The 18,454-nt window shown below is 37.5% G+C and overlaps 1 protein-coding gene across 5 annotated transcripts in view; it reads left to right on the forward strand.

The window, feature by feature from the left end:
• SRBD1 (S1 RNA binding domain 1) overlaps positions 1–18,454 on the forward strand; it is a 133,525-nt gene that overhangs the window by 101,164 nt on the left and 13,907 nt on the right. For 4 of the 5 annotated variants that reach the window (XM_071548032.1, XM_071548035.1, XM_071548036.1 and 1 more), the window contains exons 18-20: positions 12,359–12,465; positions 15,362–15,538; positions 17,307–17,459. In XM_071548032.1, coding sequence (XP_071404133.1) covers positions 12,359–12,465; positions 15,362–15,538; positions 17,307–17,459 — 437 coding nt within the window. The remainder of the gene's footprint in view (positions 1–12,358; positions 12,466–15,361; positions 15,539–17,306; positions 17,460–18,454) is intronic. The other variant, XM_071548034.1, reaches the window with a different exon arrangement.

The raw sequence follows: 18,454 nt of genomic DNA on the forward strand, positions 1-18,454 counted from the left end.
GTGAAAAGGAAAAAATCTGATCAGGTATCCATTGATTTTCTGAGGCTTTAGAATTAAATGATGGAGAAGACTGAAAGTACTTAAAAAATATATCTGTGCATAAGCCCAAATAAAGAACATCAGTTGTAGCTTCTTGTTTGTTCCAAGTATAAATTTCAAATCTTCGTTTGAGAAACATTTTTAATAGGAAGTGATTATTTATCTCATATGATGAGACATAATCTGTGTGAATCTATATGCAATGCTCTCTTCTCACTTTCCTGACTTACCTGTATTTTAATATACTTTGGACCAGGTTTCCATACCTCATACTTAGAGGTCTTTGGTATGTATATAACTTGAACCATTTAGATGTTGATTTCAGGTTCTCTTTTAGCATACATGAAATAATAAGAATCTGTTCCTCATAAATTCTGTCTAATTAACAAAAAAACCCAACCCAGCAGCAACAAACAAGCAAACAAAATCCCTCCCCCCAACTCCCAAATAAAAGTATAGGCCATGTTTAATTCTTTCACATACCTTGTTTTATGAAGACAAAGTCTTAGGACAATACTTAAATGAAAGAGTGTTGGAGACACTTATCCTATTTGTTTGTAAAGGTGAGGTGGTTTAGTTGATGTTGCTAGCAATTTAGTAGTAACAGGAGAACTTTGGATCAGGTTTTGAAGACATTTTTCCCACTGCTGGAATTTGACTGTGGTATTAAATTTTCTTTTTCTAGCTTCTTGTCCAGACCTAAATCTATTAGCATGAGGGGACAGCCTAGCGCACCAAGCCCTTGATTCCTGCTTGACTATAACTTATGAAACAGAGCAGCCTAGTTTTTATCAGCACTTGCTCTGGAAGAGGACATAACGGGTTCAGTTGCAGTACTTTTTTGCTCCTGCTGTAATAAAAAAGACAATAATGTCAAGTGGTTATTAGCTCTAAATATCCTTCACTTTAGAAGCTATGGTTTAATTGTTTTGCATTGATGCATGGAACAACTCAAAGCAAAGATGCAAAAATATTTGTAAGCTGACCCTGGGCCAAGCAATCAGTGAACATAGTGATCAGTGCATGAACATCACAAAATACTGGAGAAGCAAAATGTGTGCTATTTACTTCTGAGTAATAATGCTTGGGTTGCAGTTGGGAAATGAAGAATTTTGATCCTTTCTGTTTCATTTACTTATTTTTTAGTTCAAGAGAAATTACTAAGTTCTTGTGGTTTTGATTTGTGATCTGTGAAACTGGGACTGTTTTCAAGTACCTATAGCAAAGTAGTGTGAGGTTTAAAGGTTCTGCAGTGTGTGTGTGACTGTGGCAGGGGAGGTTATTGTTATTCTAATTTCACAATATCCTAGCAAACCCACAACTGTTACTGTAAGCAAATATCTCCCAGAAGTTCAGTCACCTACAGGTCAAAGTAGCCTGAGTAAGTACACTGAAACATGAAGTCACCACTTTGCATCTCTGCAGCACCAGCTATGCATCTTCTGCCACTGAAACTTTGGAAGGAGTTAAGAGTACTTTTGATATTTTATGAAGTGACTTCAGTGTTTTTGAGAATGCACTACTCTAACATGCAAATTTCTTAGACTCTTAGGAGTTGCATTTTCCTCTTCACATTCTTGACTGCCTGTGTTTTTTAAAGAGTAAAAAATACAGTGGTTTTCTGAAACTTTTCGTCTAGTGGAGCTATGTATTTTGTCTTCGTTGAAGTTTTCTTAGGTGTTGTAATCATATGAAAAGCTAATTGTTATTCTAAGTCAGCTGAACTACGTACCATACCTACTGGAAAATTCCAATCTCCTACAGGATTCTCTTTTTAATTAAGAATCATAGAATCAGTTGGGTTGGAAGAGACCTCTGAGATCATCAAGTCCAACCCTTAATCCAACCCCACTTTGATTACTAGATCATGGCACTCAGTGCCACGTCCAGGGTTGGAGAATCCACCACCTCCCTGGGCAGGCCATTCCAATGCCTGACCACTCTCTCTGTAAAGAACTTCTTCCTGATATCCAACCTAAACCTCCCCTGGCAGAGCTTAAGCCCATGCCCTCTTATCCTGCTGTTGGTTGCCTGAGAGAAGAGACCAATCCCCACCTGGCTACAACATCCTTTCAGGTAACTGTAGAGAGTGATAAGGTCTCCCCTGAGCCTCCTCTTCTCCAGGCTAGACAACCCCAGCTCCCTCAGCCTTTCCTCATAGGGCTTGTGCTGAAGTCCTTTCACCAGCCTTGTTGCTCTTCTCTGGACCTGCTCCAGTACTTCACTAAAGGTGAACGTATGCTCAATATTCAAGAATGCATAGGCTTCTTTTGGATGCAAGAATTGCCTTTGAACCTCGGGTGATACACACCAAATCTTTGTGGCTGAGACCTGCATCCTCAGTCATATCTCAGTTGAAGATGAGTTTGCAGGCTGGGAATGGCACTAGCTGTCCTTGTATCCTGTTTTTGCAGGGGAGGGATGAAGTTGCCTGGGCCAGGGTTATGTGAGGATGACTTGCCAGGCAGAGCTGTCTTCCTCATCCCCCATTATTTGGATTACTTCTGATCCTTATGCCAGCTTAGCCTGCCACATTGTGTAAATTTCACTACAGGACTTGCACTGGCACTTGCTTGCCAAGCTCTGTGTGTTCCAGAAGATGAGGCTTGGCCATGACTGATCGAAGGTGTCTCAGTTGTCTTAGATGCTCTTGGAGAAATTTGTCTGAGGGAAAGCTGAAAGCTTGATGCCTTATTCTAGGTTATTTAGAACAACTGTCTTTTGGTGTTCTCTAAAATAAAAATTCTACACAGAAAGGAACACCCAATAATAACTTATTTTCTCATATTTAAAAATTCTGGATTATTTTAGTATAACAAATTTTCTGAAGCAGACACACACTGAATAATCCTTTCTAATAATTTAGTTGGTCTGTCTGGTACCTCATCTCTTAACTCCCAGTCCTTTAAAGCACAGATAAAACTACTACTGAATTTTTGTCCTTAATTAATGCAGAGGGACATCAGCCAGTAACTTCAATGGAGTAGGCCTCGACTCTGTATGTCGTTAAGTCATCTGCCGGTGGTGAGAGGCAGACATAAATAAATGTTGCAAAATTAGACGTGGTTTTAGTTCCATTCTTACTTGATGATATACCAGCTTGCAGTAGTAACTGTTTGCACAAATAGAGAACTCTATTCTCCCTACCTTATAAACTTTATCAAACCCTGAGACAGTAGTTGCTTTTTGGACTAAATGCTTTTATAATCAGAATTCATAAAGATAAAAGTTTTTAAAATTTTGTTTTTAGAAGTCTCCCAAAGTATTAAATCTTAATTTTTCAGATACTTTATTTCTTACTTTATTTTTTATGTTTTTCATAAGCTTGTCTAAAACTTTAGTTGGGTTTTAGATCTTTTATAAAATAAAACATTTTTCAAGACAAATAGAAATCAGATTACAAATTTGCAATTAATATATTCATGTGTGCAAGAGTTAAAAGCTCTATAACTTGGTATCTTGTAAACTTTGTAAGTCAGTGATAGTAATGCAATGATTATTTGCATATCTTTCACTAGATGATACCTAAGCAAACTTTGTTCCAAACATTTTTTCTAAATTTGATGCACTAGAAAATTATATATTATTCTACACATTTGCAAATAATTTTAACACCGTGTTTTTAATGTTTTAAAGTAACTTTTCCAAACTTTAATTAAGGGCTGTGTTATGAGGCCACAAACCACAGCATCTGTCAGGGATGATGGTAAAATAAATACTTTCTGTTATGTACTTTTTCCCTTCTGCCTGTTGAGGTCTTGTTTGTTTGTTTGTTTTTAATGTATGTTGCAAGACTATTCAATTGCTATTTGTTTGTATGGGTTAGTACATGCACTGTTCTTGTTTATGCCATTCTACTAGATAATTTTGATTTCTTGTTTTTTATGTTATGCTAATCACATTAATAGTAATGATCATATACTGTCAATAGTGATGGTTGTTCTGCAGTGTTTGGTTTTGAGGATGACAGAAGTGTTTGTGTTCTTGTTCACTTGTAAAAATTGTCATTGTGAACTTAAGTTTTTAGTGCTGACAAGTTAGCGCAGATAATTTATTATTGAGTCTTGTCAACTTTTCCACTTCCAATGTGCAAACATTTTGCTTATGCTCTATATGTAATTGGTAATATGTGGTTTAATACAATTTTTGTTAGGCTTAGTGCAGAACAGATTTTTGAAGACACGAACTTACTACATCATAGTGATTTTTTTTTACCAATTACTTTTGCTTTAAATATACCTTGCTGTTAATTGTAATGAGTGGTGTTGAAATTGGTTTCATTTATCAAAGATGTGAGTGACACAATGGATGCTTATGTACTCTGCCTGTCAAATCCATAAATGCTGGTAACTGAGCTGACTTCTGTTTTCCCACATGTTTCCTGGTTTTCTGTCAGCTTTCAGTCTTCCACGGGTCATTCAGTCAACACTACTCTGAGTGACTTTTTAGTGTTGCCTTATGTCAATCACATTTATTTTCTCTGCTTTTTAATAAGCAGAAAAAATAAGCTTGCTTTATTTGGGTTTGTCTGTCTTCTGCAGGACAGTGTCTTGCATTCTGTTTCATTCCTAGCTGATTTTTGCTTTTAGCTGGGCTGTGGAAGAGGTTAAGGATCAAGGGAGAAGGAATGCCCTATAAAAGTAAAGGAGGAGCCAAATAGAAGAGAGGGAAATAGCAGCAGGATTTGCAACTGTTGTTTAAGCATATTCCATTTGAATTGATTTGCTTTAAAAACAAAAAAAGTCAGGGCTGGAGGGGTTGACAAAAGGCAAATTTCCTTAATATATTTTCAGGAGGTGGTTTCACCTTAAATAAAAACCTTTTCTTTTTTCTTCTTAATTATGTATTAACTAATTCTGTTGATGTGGGACTAAGAGACTGGTGAATGTCATTGTTTAGCATCTACATTTTTTTCGTAATGAAGGAATGGATATGTCATGGTATTAAATATATTCTCCAGTACATTGCTGGTATGAGTCACCTGGTGTGGCAGTTGCTACATGTGTTTGTATACTAAGTTTAAGAAAGCCAGTGAGCACAAGAAGTTGCTTAAATGAGACATCTAGGATACAATAAAATATGCATCAACTGTACTAGTATTTTCTTTCTAGAAAACACCCTTAAATGATCTTGCGTTTTTGTTGTAGTTTTTAAAAGTATTTCAAGTACCGCATTCCTCATTAGAGATGAGTGAGCGAAATCCAAGTGTGTCTTCAGTGGAGCTGGAAGAACCATGTGTATTTATGTAGACTCTTTCCAAGCTTCTCACTTCTCCTGGAGACTCCATTTGCTCTGAGGGAGGCTGGTAGCAACTCCATACCCAGGAGCTGCTGTTGCTCACCGATCTGCTACAGGGCGATGGATGGTTTCTGACTTCAGACAAAACAGAATTCCCACAGAAGAACGGATTCACTTGGGCTTCATGACTTACGTCTTGTCCCTCTAAAAAATATACTATTCCTTCTCCCTTTATAAGCACTATCTGTTTTTCTTTCTCTTGTCCTTCATCACTCTTCAGGAAATTCTCCAACTGAACATGTTGCCTTTCAGGTGTGCGATCTTGAAACTCCCTTCCTGATAGTCCTTGCTTTATCTTTCTGTCGTATGGCAGGATATCCCCTGTATTTGTAGAGCTTCGAGAGCCCCAAAATACACATTGTGACTGAAAATGAAATGTAAAGCTTTTCACCTGTGGTAATTGGGATTATCACCTTTGCTACTTATTGGCAAAAATATCCCTCTGCAGTCTTCTGGAATGATGTGGTTGATTTTAGTTGCAATTCCGATTGCAGCTCCTTAGTCACATAACAATATGCGCTGGAGAAAACTGGTACCTGCTCTGGAAAGATGTTTTTGGATATATGTCATTTGCTCGCAGATGTCAAAGAAGCAAACTTTAGAGATCAGACATGTCAGCAATGGCACTGAATTTGTGTAACAGGCTTAACAGGATTACTGCCTCTGTTAGGACACAAGCATAAGTAAATATAAGGTGAATCCAGAAATTTGCAGGTAACTCAAGTCATTTATGTGAGAAAATGGTACATTTTTGTTGGTTTGTTTTTGTTTGGTTTTTTTGGGTTTTAAAGTTAGAGCTGACAGACTTTGTTTTGGTTTATCATTTTCTTTGAAAATATAAATCCATTACTCTGCCTTGGGATATTTCAGTAATAGTAATATGCTGTTAAAATAAACAGAATTTGGATTTTTGAAACAAGAAATGAGTTGGAGTTAAGTACATAAGATAACAATATATCCTCTAATATAACATTTGGAGAAACCACAAACAATCTTCAAAAGAAATTCTGGAAGTTAGATCCTTTTATCAAACATCAGAGGGATAAGCTTGTTTTCTTAGAATCTAACTAGAAGGGATTTTGCACTGGATGCTGGGGATTAAAACCTCATCCCTGAACTTTGCAGCTTTTCCACCTGACATGTAAAGTGCATTTTAAATTTTTTTCTAATTCTGGGTGTGAAAAGGTGCTTCTCCTTAGACTGTTACTGTTACATTAGCCTTCCTATATGTAAGGGTGTTTTGTGAATGCATTTTGGTTTTGTGGTTTCACAAGCATTTGTAATGCAGTTGATTGTATATAGGTTACAGCACTAGTAATGTTTTCCTCCTTTTTTTAAAATTTTAAAGCGTTTTTCCATGGGTTGAGTCTCTGTGAAATAGCATAGTTTTGAACTTTGCTGTATGTTGTCCCACCTTATTTCTATTTCAGTAAATGTCATTTAGTTTGCACAGTTATACCACTTTTTAAAGAAAAAACAGTGTTTTTCAAGAGGCATGTTGACTGGTCATACATGCCAATATTAAAACTCATGGATACAGAAGTTAATGGTAGGTACCAACAAAATAATGTTTTATGGAGTGTTAGAAGTGTTTCAGGACTTACTTAGACAGAAAATAGTTAAATGACATTTACTTTATTGAAGGCTGACTTTTGGATCCAAACGACAAGTGAGGTATAACTTGATCAAAACCCCAAATAGATTGTCTGACGTGCAGCTCGGTCTTATTTAGAATGAATGTTGATCTTGTTAAAGGACTGTAATGCTAAGCCTGGGTCAAGAACCTTCATGTTGCTGCCCAGACTTGAGAACTCATCCCCTCCCCACTGCTTTCTAACCAGCATCATTAGGTCATGTCTGCACTGCATTTTTAGGCTCTGCAGGGTATGAATAATTCTTGTGTGACTATGTTGGAAGGTGCCTTGCTTGATTCTTGGCCATTAGAAAGTAATAATGATGCACAGGCTGGTTGTGTCTGTATGTCTACTAATGTTTGTAAATGTAAAGTAATTAGGAATTGCTGTGCAGTAGAATTTTAAGCTGTTTGAATTTGTCCTTCAGAGACTCATACAATCATATGATACTTTCTGAAATTAGAATTTTATAGGGAAGCAGGAGAAGATAACCAAATGCATTATAATTATGTGTATTTCTAGTGTTATGTGTGGGTTTAGTATTTGGGGGGGAGGGGGGGATAAGTTGTGGAAGATGAAGAGGTTGGAGTTGTAATGTAAAAGCTACCAGTTCCAGTGTATCACTAGTAATCAATCTAGTGTTCAGGCAGGGTTAGTTAGGGTGCTGATCCACCATCTATGCTCCTGCAGATGAACCAAGTGCAGCCCTCAGGCTTCGTGTGAACAGTGGTTCTTTGACTTGATAAATTTGCCATGCTGATGACAAATGTATTTTTACTGGTGTTTCACAAACATTTTGTAGTGTTTGTACTGGTACATTACTAGAAATAACTGAGCTGAGAGGCTATTTAAAACACTGCCTTCCTTTTGTGTATATCAACAGGTTTTTGAAACTGGAAAAGAGCTTTCAATTACAGTTTTAGTAGCACCCTCTCAAGGAACTGGTAGGGTTGAGTAATGTTAATTATTTACAGTGAGTGTTTCTAGCTCTTAAAATTGAGTGAAATAACAATCCTTTTTCTCTGCTTCATACCATATGACAAGAAAAGGTAGCTGAAGTATTGGGATATAATGATAAGACAGAATTATCCTATGCATAGTAAACAGGTGTTCTTAAATGCTGTTCTTTAGTGTTAAACGTTTTGTGCTGTGATTAATGAAAGTACATGAAATAAACTTTTATTGGTTTGGGGTTTATTTTGGCATGAGCTTACAGAAATGTGGAACACTCTGAAATACGCAATGTAATATTTTTTTCTAGTAATTTTAACAAATTTGCTGCAGACTAATTTGAGCAGTAATCATGACCAGAGGTCTAAATAGCAGTCCTTGGTTTTGTTTCATATTCATGAATGTAAGTTATATTTTTGATACTCCTTATAAAAATGTTAGAGAAATGTAATGCTTGAATTTAATTTATTCATTGGCTGCAATTATTTATTGTAGCAGTTTCAATTAGTCAAGTAATTTTCTTTGTCTTGTTCCCTGGCTCACTGGATAATTCCTTAGAAAACACCTACTAAAGTATGGTTGCAGTGCCTGGTATTTCTAAAGGCAGATGAATTTCTATAGTCCTCCCCATAAAAAGCTCCAAACAAAGAGATGTACTTGTTATCTGTGAAGCAAGGTGGCTTTGTTTTCTGGAGAGTGATGATAAATGAAAGTTTGCAGATTTGCACTGGACATCCTGCAGTTTGCAGCAAGTCCCCTATTTCTGCTGGCCTTAGTTTCCATAAATTTGGGATATCAATACTTTTTATTGTTTGGAGATCATCATATAAAATTAAGTCTTCTGCTTCAGATCTGCTATTGCAGCTGTGATTATTTTAATGATAGTAATTTCTGAGTATCCTTTTAAAAATATCTTAGTGACATATTTGGGTGGTAAATTCAAGATGTTGAGAATTCTCACCCAAGGAAATGCTTCTAATTGTTAGCCATAGCTGTTGGAGCACCTTGTGTGCCTGATTCTGGGCTTAAAGGCTATACTTAACAGTTTTATCAGGAATACCCTCAGGCATATGAGTCAGTGTTCAAATCAAAGTGTTTTATTTAGGCTTTGCAGGGGATCAGCTGATGCAATGATTTGCAATGTCATTGTGTGGAGAGATTGTCAGAGGCTGTGCAGCAGAAAGTTCTACATAAGCCCACTTTGAAAGCAGCCTTGCATTTTAGGCTTTGATTTTATTTGTGCAGGTTTTATTTTGATGCTCTTAATGCAGCAGTTCAGCATTCTTGTCTTTACAAGAGTAGAGAGTGGATAGCATGGTATATGTGTGCTTCTAGTAGTGTCTGAATAATCTGATACCACCCTAGTGCATATAAATAGTACATAGAAGTACAGTATTGTCTAACCTGATATTTGAGAAGATGAGTGAAGCTGTTGGAAGACTGGAAAGTGCACTGCACTTTAAACCTTTCTGAAGTGTAACCTTTTAGCAGTAGAAAGTCTTGGCAATAGTATTGGCATAATGTTTTTAACTGCTTTTAGAAAAATACATGACACTTCTGTGTGCTTTGTATCAATGTAAAGAGGAGTTTAGAAATGTCTTCATCATAGCCAAAGGAAGCTTTGATGGTCAGTAGCTGCATCTTTGGAGGCAGATTTACCATCTGGAAAGTTTTTCTAGATTTTGCAACTTAACATCATTCACTAGCTGAATATATCTTACTTCTGTGAGGTATTGGTAGCTTAGGGATTGTTAACTTATGGAGTATTTTATGCTTATCCTGTTCTGTCACATCTGCTCGTTCGCTTTATCTCTGCCTTCACATACATGCTGTGATGTCCATTCCAAGTCATACGACTGTTATGTGTTGGAGTAATAAAGACCAACTCGTGCATGTCTTGTTTTGGTTTTTTAATGATGACTGTCAAACAGCAATAAAGTTAAAAGATGCAAGTCATCTTTGAGAAACCCAAGAACTTACTGTTTTCCTGGCAAGAGAAATACACAGTTGAGTATTGCAGTTTTTCTAAGATGTGTGTATTCTGTCACATGAATTTTGCACAAACGATTGCATGCACAAACTCTAGATAAATGCCAACTTTGTGTTTGAAACTGGGATCTGTGAGCCCTGGTCTTTCTTCCACCCTGAGATGTTTCAGGATACTTAGCTTTTGATTGTGATATATCCTTTCCTTGGTTTGCAAGCAGTATTGTTGGCTGAATTGGTATCTAAGTTCATTTTCCACAGGCTGAAAATAAAGCTTATGCTGGATCAAGTCTCTTCCAAAGAACTGCTTAGAAAAACCAGACCAGATCCACTGACTTCCTTCTTTGCTTCCTTCTGTGCTATAAGGTGTGGTGTAGACAGTGATAAGTGTCTCTGTTTTGAATCATGTGACTGCATGTTGTTCCTTCTGAAGAATGATCATCTTATGGAATGAGACTGAAATGTAAGGAAACTGCAGTCTAGTCTTCTCTTTCCCACAGCCTCTATATTCTAAGCAGTTGTTTCAAACCAGGTTTTTTTTTTTAGAAGTGGCCATGAACTGCTACAGTTAATAGAATTTGTTAATGTAACTCATGAAACTGTATCATAATCAACTTCCAAGTACTTCGGAGTCAGTACCCTTTCCCAAAAGTAGAAGGATTTGTCCTCTGCAATTTTTTTCCTTGTTTGCCTTCCTTCATCACAATGAAAAAAAAATGGAATTAGTATTTATATTTTACAGTGAACTGCAAATTAAAATTTAGTGAAAAACTTGGCCCAGTATTTGGCAGCTGAATTTGGCAGAGAAGAAAAGATGTGGGTGTTGTTTCTCAGCAGTTTTATTCTGGTTCCTGAGCAGTGTTATATAAATGCATCCTTGCAAGAGTGTGCATGAGAACTGGAAACCTCTAGCTCTAGTATGATGTCAGAAGGAGGAGGGCATATATAGAAGATCCTCATTAGCAGAAGCTGCATCTTCAGTAAGTCAGAAAAGTAGAAATATAAGACTGATGTTTAAGTGTGTGGGGATTTTTTTATATCTCTCTATTCAAAAAAGAAATTACTGTGTTGTAGTAGCAATACCTTAGTAAGTAGAAACTGATGTTTGATCTTTCAAGGGTACAAGTAAGCTGTGTGGCTGTGAGACCAAGACTGTGTGCAAATGCTGAAACTTAGGAATGTACATGTTTTTTTTCATGCAGAGTTTATATAGGAGGAGTAATATTGCCAAAATATGAGCTTCTTGTTTGTGAGTAACTATTATGTATCACATCATGATAATACATCACATTACCTGAATCAGGGAGCTGTGAAATGCATTGCCTGAAGTTTTACCATTTTTTTCAGTTATTAACCACTGCTTGATGAACTACCAGTATTAGTAGATTGGGATTGATGCTATTGGCATGTTAAACTTCACCATAAAATCTTTAAAAGGTCTGAATGGCTTAGAAGGTAAAACAAAGTAGTGGATGAAGTATTTGGTCTCTTGGCTGGGATCCAGCTTGATGTCCTAAATGAATGCATCATGAAACCACAACAGATCAACCCCGATTTACATGAGCGATGCATAAGAGCCCTGAAGCTAAGGCAGCATAGTGATCGAATTAGCTCCTGCCTTTATAGAGGCTTCTACCTTCAGGTCAAACTTCTAAGCACTCATAGGCTTCTCTGGGGAACTAGCAGTTAGAGCTTGAAGTATGCCTACATTTGGAAGGAAAAGAAATCTTAGAGCTTCAGAACTTTTAACTTTGATGAGCGTGCCTGATTTTCGTTTAGAGGGAAACACTATGAACAATAATGGAAAAAGTGGAAGAATTTCCATTAGTGGTGCTTCAGTCAAGGACCTGCCAATCTTCCCAGAAATATCTGTTCAAAATCTGAAACATTTTGTTGCCATAGGGTTGATATGTACCTTATGTATTGCCCACCTTCATACAATACCTGGCTTGTTCTTTTAGTAAATAGTAACAGTACTATAGTGTGATGCTCATACCTTGAACAATTTTGCAAATGTCTGTGTGTGCAAATATGAAACTACAGCCTTTGTGATATTTTCTCCTTTTAAAAAATATCTTATTTTTAATAAAATGATTTTATAAGTAAATAAATGTCACATTAAAGACAAGACAGAACTATTACTCCTTTGGAGTAATCATGTGTTTAATATAGCTTGGTTTTACAAGATGCAGGGAAATAGCTATTAAAAAAATACAGGGACATGAAGAATGTCTTTTTTCTGGAGGTCTGTATCAGGGCAAAGATATTGCAAAGAGATAATAGAGACCTTTTAAAAATATATTCTACAATTCATGTTTTTAACTGGTACCCTCACATCAGATATCGGTAAGTTCCAGCAACTATTTCATTAATGTTAGTGTTGTTTGCAGTTCTTATTTATGTATGCTTCAATACTTAAGCAACCCAATATCTGCATTTTTGTTTCTCAGCATGATGTATCACAGACCTTGCTCAAAGCAGCTCTGGACAGTGTGGTTGAAGAGTGTGTCAGCTTTGTTGGAGTTGATATTAACATCTGCTCAGAAATACTATTAAGGTGAGTGAAACATTTTCCTATTCCAGTAATTACATGGCTCTGGATCACAGAGTCTCTGTTTAGTCTGCCATCTGACTCAAGCTCAGCTGGAGCAAATGACTCTTGTGTTAAACTTCCAATTACATGAAAATGACACAGTAAGACAGTATTTCACTGAATCATTAAGAGGCAGTTTTTAAGGGTATGTGTGATTCTCCAGGGTAGAACTATTCTTCACAGAAAAACAGATATTTAAAAATATGAGTTTTTACACTGAAACAGAAAGTATATTTGAAAATCCCTTTCTCTTAGAAGGTATTTTTATAGGTATTGCTAAGTGGAACAGGTTGTAAAAGTTGGGCGAGAAAAGGAGAAAAGGAAAGATTTAAGGGGAAACTGTTGAAAAATTTGTCCCTTTTTACTGTGGGGTTTTTTTTCAGTAGTTATGCCATGTTTACTTGGAAAATATACTGGATTTTATTTTTCTTGGTTAGGAGGGAAAAAAGAATGTCCATAACCTTGGTAGTGAAAATTATATTAGGTATCAAAGTTAAGAAAAATATATTCTTGCTGGCTTTAAATTTTAATTTTTTAACTCCTTAAAAAAATTCTTTAATACGTCTTTTCATATTTTGCAGAGGCTCTTTTTCTGTTCTTTCTGGTTTTACACTTTCTCTTCCATATTCGTTTTCTGTGTATCCAGCCCTTAGCCTGACGTCTGATTTCTTCTCTTACCTGCTTTCAGATTTAGATCAGCTTTTAGTAAGAAAGCAAGCTGTACCTAAATGGCAAATGAACGCACTTTCATTCATTGAATCAGAATCGAATGATAGAGTATGCTGAGCTGGAAGGGACCTCATCAGGATCATCAAAGTCCAACTCCTGGCCCTGCACAGAGCACCCTATGAATCACACCATGTGCCTGAGAGCATTGTCTAAACATTTTGTGAACTTAGACAGGCTTGGTGCTGTGACTGCTTCCCTGGGGAGCCTGTTCTAGTGCCCAATGACCCTCTGGGTGAAAAACCTTTTCCTGCTATCCAACCTAAACCTCCCTGACACAGCTTTATGCCATTTCCTCGAATCCTGTCACTGGTCATGAGAGTGAAGAGATCAGTCCCTGCCCCTCCTCTCTGCTTCACAAGGAAGTTGTAACTGCAATGAGGTCTCCCCTCAGTCTCCTCTTCTCCAGGCTGAACAAACAAAGTGACCCCAGCTGTTCCTCATATGACTTACCCTCTAGACCCTTCACCATCTCCATGGTCCTACTTTGGATGCTTTCTAATAGCTTAATATCTTTTTCATGTTTCATGAATGAAAGGCTATGTGAGCATATGATAGTGGTGAGCACTGTCAGCCTTCTGCAGGGTACAGCTGTATTGTGCACTTCAGCAGAAAGCATCAGCCTGAGGTGCTACTGTGTCTGCACAAAACTGAGTGTGGCGATGATCCTGTCCAGACATAGTTACAGGTGGTAACTGCACTGACTAAGTACTTTGTGTGGTCTTGTTAAACTGGCTCACAATGCTCATATGCATGTGCCAGCATCAGGTTCTGGATCTAACTTGATTCTCAGCAGTGTAGATTCAGTCTAAGTTTGCCTCAGACATACAGTGCATGAAATTTTCACCCTAGCTAGATTGTACCATGAGCAGGGCATTCTGCTTGTGGTTTCTGAGGCATCAAATACACTTCTTGACACATATTATACGTGGAAGGGATAGCAGTGCTACGTATTTGCATTACTGGTGAGTATTGTGCTTGAAAGACTTGAAGTCATCAGTGGAAAATTCTGTGAACTGTGTGATGTTCCTTTGTCAGTGTAAACAAGCTGGATTTCATAGTGTTTCTAAGAATTTTTGAAGAAAATTTCATTTCTAATGATTAATATCCTGTCTGTGGTTAAATGTGTGTCCCTCCAGTTTAATTCTGAACTTTCACCAATTTTGGATTATTTTTTTAACTTTTGCTTGATGATGAGAATAATGGAAAGATTTTTTTTCCCCCAGAGCTTTTACAATTCTTGCCGTGTTTACTGGTGGTGTTTTTCTAGAATCTGTCCTTTCCATTCCACAAACAGGACTCTGCTGCTGTTGACTTAAAGCAGTGGCATCTGATATATAGAGCCTAGTGGGTGACATTTTCTTCTCTAGTGCCAGGAGTAACTGCCCACAAGAGCTCTTTTCCCTCTTTCTATGATTAACTTACTCCATACACAGAAAGTTGCACTCACATGTACATACAGTAAACCCACTGCTTCCTGAAGGACTTGGCTAACTACTGTTGCACTTTACAGGTAAGTTCTTTGCCAAATCCAAGTTACCCTCAGAAAAACTCATGCAGCCTGTTCCCAGCTACTTGTTATCTCAGGAGCAACTGAGAGAAAAGAAACAAGATTTGTGGATTGGTTAAATTGTGTGAGGAAGGTAAGGTGCTCCCAGCCACTCTCCTTCTGGATAGCAGACATCAGCCCTTCATATTGGGGCAAGGTGTTTCAGTACCAGTGGAAGAGCTGAGAGGGGACTCTTCATACAGGAAGAATTTATCTGTCCTGAACTCTGTTCCACATTGTTTCCTGAAGAGAGCAGCTGGGAGCAGGCCATAAGACATGACAAATTAAATTGGCATTACAAAAATAGCCAACAGATCATAAATTACATGTCACTGGCTTACTAGTTAGGCATGTGCAGAGCCATATTGCTGTACTAAGTTTTGTTGACTTGAGTAGATTCCTTCTGTAGAACTAAGAGATCCTTTTTCAGATGATTCCTTTGGTCTGAGTGTCTATTTGCTAATTTCTCAGCAGTTTTTAAGTTCAGTAAACCAGATTTTCTACAGAAACATGTATCTTGAACATGGATAACACATTAATGACTGTTTGATGGTAATAAAAGTCTTTTGTAAACTTTTCTCTTAGGCACATTGCGGGCCTGAACGCTAACAGGGCCAAAAATATAATTGAATGGCGAGAGAAGAATGGACCATTTATAAACCGAGAACAGCTCAAAGAAGTTAAAGGTTTGGGTCCCAAAACCTTCCAACAGTGTGCCGGCTTCATCAGATTCAATCAAGAATATATAAAGACCTTTTGCAGGTAATAGAGATTTTAGCTATTCTGACTAAATTATCCAAAATAGTACAAGACAACTTTTCCCCCTTTTCTGTTTTGTGTTCAGGCCTGAGATTCAAGGAATCCTAGATCCTTGTGCTCTGAAAGACAACAAATAAATTTGTTGAAGTCAATGGTTGAAAATAGTTCCTCTGAATAATCATAACTTATTAGCCTAGTCCTCAAAGTCAGTGTTTCAATAAATATGTAACTTTAATTAAAAATTCTGTCACTGAATTGGTGCAAGAAACTTGTCAGGCAGCAGTATTGTGATCTGAGATATTAAAACTTTAGTCATGTGTTTCAGACATAATTTAGAGATTTGTAAATTAATTCATTTTACTTGGTAAAGACCATTTGGCAGAACTTAATGGTAGTAAACTAGTGCAAATTTTTGGAGTTTCAATTCCTTCACTTGAAGAAAGAAAGTTGAATAGCTGCCTGGATCAAACTCTGTGCCTAGCAAGCGTGATGTGGCTGCCTTGTGTCTCAAATATGTGAGACCTTTTCCCAAGTTCAGTTTTTCAACAGTAAGTCATCCTCATCCCTGTCATCTCATTCCCTGATTCTGTACCAAGTCTTTTCCTCTTGCAACCATTCTTAGTGATCCTCTTGACCTGAAATCCTTCCTTTCCACAACTGAAAATGCCCTTTCTAGGGCAATTTCTCTTCTCCTCCCTTTCTCATTTCTCTTTCCAAAATAAAGAACTAAGAAAGGGCACAGCGGTAGCACCACGCCCACCCTTTTGCCAGTGGCTTTTCTCAAAAAATATTTTCTTGGGAAGCACATGCTATTTTTTAGCCAACCCAGTGCTCAGAAGCAGTACTGTATTCCCAGCTGCTGCCGGCCAAACAGCACATGCGTAACTTCCAGGCAGGAGGTAGGCACATTAGCACTGGCTTAGTGCCTGGGTGGAAGGTGTGCAGATTGGTTGCCCATCTGGCAGGGAGGCGTATGCTGCCAGCCAAATGGTGCTCACTGTAAGCACCAGAAGACCAAACAAATTGCTTTCAAGGCTGTGTATGATCGATAGGTCTTACCTTGTACAGATGTGTTCTAGTGAATGCAGCAATACAACAGAGGAAGGAAAGGCTGATGTCTTTTTTCCCCCCTCCAGATATTCACTGGTGAAATGTGACCACTGTTTTGGATTTTTTTTTTGCCCTACTGGAGCATGATTCTGATGTTAGTCAGATTCCATAAAACTTGAGAACATTGTATAACCTGAGAAATGGAGTTTGAGGCCAAAGTAAAGTTCTAACAGCATTGCTTCCAGAACATTTCTTGTGGGTCCAGGTGACAGAAAGAAAGCTTTTGAAATGGACTTTGAGAAGGTTTCATTTTTGTCCTTTCTGATCATGTTGGTGGCTATAGAGTGTTGTATGAAATAATTTTTGTGCTTTCTACTTAAGTGAACAAATAGGGGTTATTTTAAAAATTGATATGGAAAGAGAAAGTTATGTCTTCATTTCTGCCAGCAGTTGATGAGCAGAGTCCAAAGTGCCAGTGCTAGTTCCAGGTCCTTCAGTGAATTCTCTTTTGTCCTCCAAAAGCAGGAACCACTTGTGATTTAGGAAACAGAGGCACAAAAGGAGTGTTTGCAATAGAAGTCGTTCAATTCCTTTTCTAAATTCTGAATAATTTTTTTATTTAAGGGAAACTTCAGAGAAAAAGTGTGTTGGTTTCATATGTGGATGCTGGGTTAGGATTATCATCATTGAGAATGACATGTCCATTTTTGATTTCTGGCAGTAGTAAGAAAACTGAACTTGGAAGTTCTGGAGTTTTGACTAAAGCAGGTGTACTGGGTAAAAAGAAGAGCAAAACAACACCATGTGCCTTGCCACTGCCCAATCCTTTGGACCAAACTTGCATTCATCCAGAATCTTACAACCTTGCAATGAGGTAAGTAGTGGGAAACCTCAAACCGTTGACACCATCAATTTTTGAAGTCACAGTACTGATTTTTCTGATAACAGTCTGCTTAGCCTTTTGAGACAGGAATACTTATTTGATGCTTTCTCTCATTTCTTCAAGAAAAAGATGTACTTCAGACATATGTGAGGATGCGTCATTACTATAAGCCTTTGAAATTAACTTCTGATATTGTAAGATCTAATTAAGATATATAAATATAGATATATGTAAAGTTCCCAAATACGTGACCACCATGATTGTCTTCCAGAGTCACTATGATTGTTTTACTGAGTGACGTTAGGCTAAAAGAAGAGGATGTTTTTTGTCTAAGTCAGACAAAAGTAATTAGTAATCCAGGTGTGCCTCTGATTAGGGTATACTGTGGCTGGTAAATTCTGTTGTAAGCTGTGATCTTTTCTATCAGCCCTGGTTGAAACTGAACTCTTCTTTTCCTCTTCCTCCTACCACAAATAAGCACATATTTATTTTTTAAGTGATTTATGCTGAACAGGTTCTTTTCTTAAAAAGTACCAGTGCTAATTGCACCACTGGCCAGACACTTAAAGGTTTTTATGATCTCTGTTGACAATACTATTCTTGAAGAAACAAACCCATGCTTTCTGTTTTATAAACAAAACCATATTTAAACCTTAGAGAGAGATGCTGAATTTCTGAATTCCTGAAGCTTGAGTTTTTCATCTAAAGAAGTCGTACAGGACCTTGTGCTTTTAGGACACCTTCCCTTCGCTCTGTTCTCTCTTCCTGTGCATGCATCTCTGTGCTTTCCTTCTGCTGCTAGGCATGCAGTGCACTTTGCTTCCATCCTCTCCGTGCCACAGTTCATTCTTCTTTGTGCCTGATTCTAGGACCAGTATGCAATTTCCTGCTAGAGTCCATGTCTGTTGTGCAGTGTGTAGGCAGCCGATTTCCACTTTTCCACAATTTTCTTTTTCTCTCTCTTTCTCTCTTTTTTTTTTTTTTAA

The sequence above is a fragment of the Pithys albifrons genome, chromosome 2, assembly GCF_047495875.1.
Source record: "Pithys albifrons albifrons isolate INPA30051 chromosome 2, PitAlb_v1, whole genome shotgun sequence".
NCBI classification, from domain to species: domain Eukaryota; kingdom Metazoa; phylum Chordata; class Aves; order Passeriformes; family Thamnophilidae; genus Pithys; species Pithys albifrons.